This window comes from Salvelinus sp. IW2-2015, linkage group LG4q.1:29 (assembly GCF_002910315.2).
Source record: "Salvelinus sp. IW2-2015 linkage group LG4q.1:29, ASM291031v2, whole genome shotgun sequence".
Lineage (NCBI taxonomy): Eukaryota > Metazoa > Chordata > Actinopteri > Salmoniformes > Salmonidae > Salvelinus > Salvelinus sp. IW2-2015.
This window is the reverse complement of record NC_036842.1, coordinates 14108498-14113609: the sequence shown is the minus strand read 5'-3', so window position 1 is coordinate 14113609 and position 5112 is coordinate 14108498. Positions and strand designations below refer to the sequence as shown.

The window sequence follows — 5112 nt, the reverse complement described above, 5'->3', positions numbered from 1 at the left end:
TAGGATAGAGATTAGATTGATATAGAGATAGAGATGAGATGATAACAGAGATCGAGATGAGATGATAATAGAGATAGAGATTGATGATGATTAATAGAGATTAGAGATTGAGATGATAATAGAGATAGAGATTAGATGATTATAGAGATAGAGATGAGATATAATAGAGATAGAGATTATATATAATAGAGATAGAGATGAGATGATAACAGAGATAGAGGAGATGAATAACAGAGATAGAGATGCGATGATACAGAGATAGAGATGAGATGATAATAGAGATATAGATGAGATGATAATAGAGATGAGATGAGATGATTATAGATATAGAGATTAGATGATAATAGAGATAGAGATGCGATGATAATAGAGATCGAAGATGAGAGATGATAATAGAGATAGAATGAGATGATAATAGAGATACGAGATGATAACAGAGATAGAGATGAGATATAACATAGATAGAGATGAGATGAAATAGAGATAGAGATGAGATGATTATAGAGATAGAGATGGATATTAATTAGAGATAGAGATGAGTTGGTAATAGAGATTGAGATGACGATGATTACGAGATAGAGATGAGATTCGATAACAGCAGATATAGATTGAGATTGATAATAGAGATAGAGATGAGTATGATAATAGAGATAGAGATTGAGATGATAATAGAATGAGATGGATAACAGAGATAGAGATAGATGATAACATTAGATAGAGATGAGATGATAATAGAGATAGAGATGAGATGATTATAGAGATAGAGATGAGATTATAATAGAGATAGAGATGAGATGGTAATAGAGATTGAGATGAGATGATTTACAGAGATAGAGATGAATGAAACAGAGATTATAGATGAGATGATAATAGAGATAGAGATGAGATGATAATAGAATTGAGATGAGATGATTACAGAGATAGAGATTAGCTATGATAATAGAGATTGAGATGAGATGATTACAGAGATAGAGATTAGATGATAACAGAGATTGAGATGATAATAGAGATTGAGATGAGATGATTACAGAGATAGAGATGAGATGATAAAGAGATAGAGATGAGGATTATAATAGAGATTGAGATTAATGGTTTACAAGATAGATGAGATTGATTAATAGAGATTCAAGATATAACAAAGATAGGAGATGAGATGAATAGAGATAAGATGATAACAGAGATTGAGATGAGATGAATAACAGAGATAGAGATGCGGTTGATAATACAGGATTGAGATGAGATGATTACAGAGATTAGCGATGAGATGATAAACAGATGATAGAGATGAGATGATAACAGAAATAGAGATTGATGCATTGATAACAGAGATAGAGATGAGATGATAATAGAGATAGAGATGAGATGATTACAGAGATAGAGATGATAACAGAGATAGAGATGAGATTGATAACAGAGATAGAGATGAGATGATAACAGAGATAGAGATAAGATGATAACAGAGATAGAGATAGAGATGATAACAAGATAGATGAGATGATAACAGAGATAGAGATGCATGATAATAGAGATAGAGATGAGATGAGTGATAATATCAGGTACGTTTCAGAGGTTATGATTTGATGTTTGCATGAGAGTTATCAGGGTATTTATTACATTAATGTTGCCACTCACATTCCATTCGAATTCCGCCAATGCAAGTCCACCTTGCAGCCGCAGTCCCTGCGATGCCAACAAAATTGCCCACTGCCAATGTTGCTAGCAAAGAGGGATGCCCCAATCTGGAGAGAAGGACAGAGCAACGTTCAGGATATCTCTCTACTTTTTTTTTGATAATAGAGATTGAGATGAGATGATTACAGAGATAGCGATGAGATGATAACAGAGATAGAGATGAGATGATAACAGAAATAGAGATGAGATGATAACAGAGATAGAGATGAGATGATAATAGAGATAGAGATGAGATGATTACAGAGATAGAGATGATAACAGAGATAGAGATGAGATGATAACAGAGATAGAGATGAGATGATAACAGAGATAGAGATAAGATGATAACAGAGATAGAGATGAGATGATAACAGAGATAGATGAGATGATAACAGAGATAGAGATGCGATGATAATAGAGATAGAGATGAGATGAGTGATAATATCAGGTACGTTTCAGAGGTTATGATGATGTTTGCATGAGAGGTTATCAGGGTATTTATTTACATTAGATGTTGCCACTCACATTCCATTCGAATCCGCCAATGGCAAGTCCACCTGCAGCCGCAGTCCCTGCGATGCCAACAAAATGCCCACTGCCAATGTTGCTAGCAAAGAGGGATGCCCCAATCTGGAGAGGAAGGACAGAGCAACGTTCAGGATCAATTTATACAGAAAGTAGTTATATTCTTTCACAGTTTTGGGATATGGAAGGTCATTGAGAAGAACTTCATTCATAAAGGAACATTTACAACAACAACAGGTGGACCGTGTAAGATAACGGGGCAAAGGTTGCCAAGTACATGGTCCATAGAAGGGAAATATGCAATTAAGTTAGACACCTCACATGTACTGGTACAATCAACATCAGTCATTATTGAGTCATTAGGAGCAGTCTCAAATGAAGGGCATATGATTTATGGGCTTCCAACGCATCAAGATAAAAGATTATGACCTTGATTTAAGTATGAGCTGGACACTTCCATGGAATACAGGCACGTATTAGGATAGTTCAGCAGAACAGGGTGTGTCTTTCCAAATATGGGCCAGTGTCATAAACAGTGGGCAGTAGATTAGAGCGAGTTCGATGCCTTTGAACGTAATAATGTATCAGCATTCAGGGCTCGAACCACCCAGTTTATAATATGTAATAGACTGTCCTAAGAGAAGACTTATACTCACTGGCCACCACACCATGCTTCTTCCTGCGAGGAAGAATCCACCTACGGTGGCTCGGTTTGTGCTCACCATAGCCTGCAAAGAGAGACGGGTTAATTGAGTTGTTTTGAGATACCATATTCATGTATCAGGGATCATGTTGATCAATAACCTTGTTGTTACATGATACGGTCGTTTGCACCTTTTTCAGTTATATATACAAGGTCAATATACATTTTTGTTTATATGGTGTTAATGTCACACTGATGGTTTACTACATCTTGTAAACATTGTTCGGGTCAATCATCAATCAGCACTAACCACTGGGCACACACTGGTTGAATCAAAGTTGTTTCCACATCATTTCAATGAAACTACATGTACGTTGAACCAACGAGGAATAGATGTTACTTTGACGTCTGTGCCCAGTGGGTGTGTAGTTAGTACTGTTGCGACTCTCCACAAGGCTGAAACAATATGACAAATGCAAAAGTATTCCTCAGCAATTTAATTCAAAGATACTTGGTGACTTGTTCTATAAATGTCTGGCAATATTATACATTTTGCAGCTGGGCATAAATTGAAGCAATCCAGGGAATTCAATGAGAGGTCAGTGCACTTGGTAATCATAGGCTACTTAACACTTGGTATTCATAGTCTACTTGACACTTGGTATTCATAGGCTACTTGACACTGGGTATTCATAGGCTACTTAACATGGTGTAATCTTCATAGCTACTTGACACTTGGTATTCATAGGCTACTTGGCACTTGGTATTCATAGGCTACTTCACACTGGGTATTCATAGGCTACTTGACATTGGTATTCATAGGCTACTTAAACTTGGTATTCATAGTCTACTTGACACTTGGTATTCATAGGCTACTTGACACTGGGTATTCATAGGCTACTTAACATGTGGTATTCATAGGCTACTTGAACACTTGGTATTCATAGCTACTTGACACTTGGTATTCATAGGCTACTTTCACACTGGGTATTCATAGGCTACTTGACACTTGGTATTCATAGGCTACTTGACACTTGGTATTCATAGGCTACTTAACACTTGGTATTCATAGCCTACTTGACACTGGGTATTCATAGGCTACTTGACATACACTTGAGGAGAATTTCCGCATAATGTACCTGGCACAATGGCCCAATTGGACAATATCTGCAGCAACAAGTGTACTGCATGAGTCCAGCCATTAACCCATTAGTGATTATGTTTTTTGGAAGCCATCTGAATTACTTTGAATAGAAAGTGTAGAATATCATAATTCATATTTAATTTTTGTAAATATAAGGACATATTATCACTCAGAAGGAAACTCATCGAAACACTATCCAGATGCTTCTATTTTTTTCTTTAAAAAAAAATCATATTCAGTATAGAGAAAACAACTTTTCTCCAGATTCAACTAAAACATGCTCTCTTTTCCTTTCTGAGGGATTAACTATTCACAGACACAGAGTTGTTTTAGTGTCAATGTGTCAATGGAAAGATTAAGGAACTCACCCATACTCCGACTGCCAGGACAACCAAAAAGTAGATCACAATGACGGAGATATCCGCCGGGTTGTTGAGAGCCGTGGTGCCATTGTTAGGCACACTTCTAACTAAGGACAACCCAAAATAATCCTGTGTCATTTTGTCTGTTCTGAGCTGCAGAGGTGACCAGAGGACAGGTGTATTGTAGAAGCCTCTCTCCTTTACTGCTGTGCTACTGACTCCTCTGTCACCTGCAATGCTACTTATGTACTACTGACCCCACAGATAGGTATGTGTGTGCACGTGAGCACGTATGTACGTGTGCGTGTGGACCAGTGGATGCTCCTCAGAGGAGGAAGGGGAGGACTGTCCTCAACAGTGAATTTCAGAAAAATGTAAATAGTGAAACATTTAAAAAGTTATCATTTTTAGATGAAACTATACTAACAATATTCACATCACCAAATAATTGATTAAAACACACTGTTTTGCAATGAAGGTCTACAGTAGCCGCAACATCACTCTGTAGGGTAGCACCATTGTGTAGCCGGAGGACAGCTAGTTTCCATCCTCCTCTGGTTACATTGACTTCAATACAAAACCTAGGAGGCTCATGGTTCTCACCCCCTTCCATAGACTTACACAGTCATTATGACAACTTCCAGAGGACCTCCTCCAAACGGTCAGAGCTCTTGCAGCAACTGACATGTTGTCCACCCAATCAAAGGATCAGAGAATGAATCTAGTACTGAAAGCATAAGCTATAGCTAGCTAGCACTGAAGTTCAT

General features: G+C 37.4%; 1 protein-coding gene across 2 annotated transcripts in view; it reads right to left on the bottom strand.

Moving 5' to 3' along the window:
- The window catches only part of slc5a1 (solute carrier family 5 member 1), a 14620-nt gene extending 10039 nt beyond the window's left edge, over positions 1-4581 (bottom strand). Inside the window, exons 1-3 of one of the 2 annotated variants that reach the window (XM_023983874.2) lie at positions 4352-4581; positions 2853-2924; positions 2197-2301 (exon numbers count right to left, since the gene is read on the bottom strand). In XM_023983874.2, coding sequence (XP_023839642.1) covers positions 2197-2301; positions 2853-2924; positions 4352-4483 — 309 coding nt within the window. In that variant the 5' untranslated portion in view covers positions 4484-4581. Of the gene's footprint in view, positions 1-1632; positions 1640-2196; positions 2302-2852; positions 2925-4351 lie in introns of those variants that run through there. The other variant, XM_070441829.1, reaches the window with a different exon arrangement.
- Positions 4582-5112: the final 531 nt, after the last annotated feature.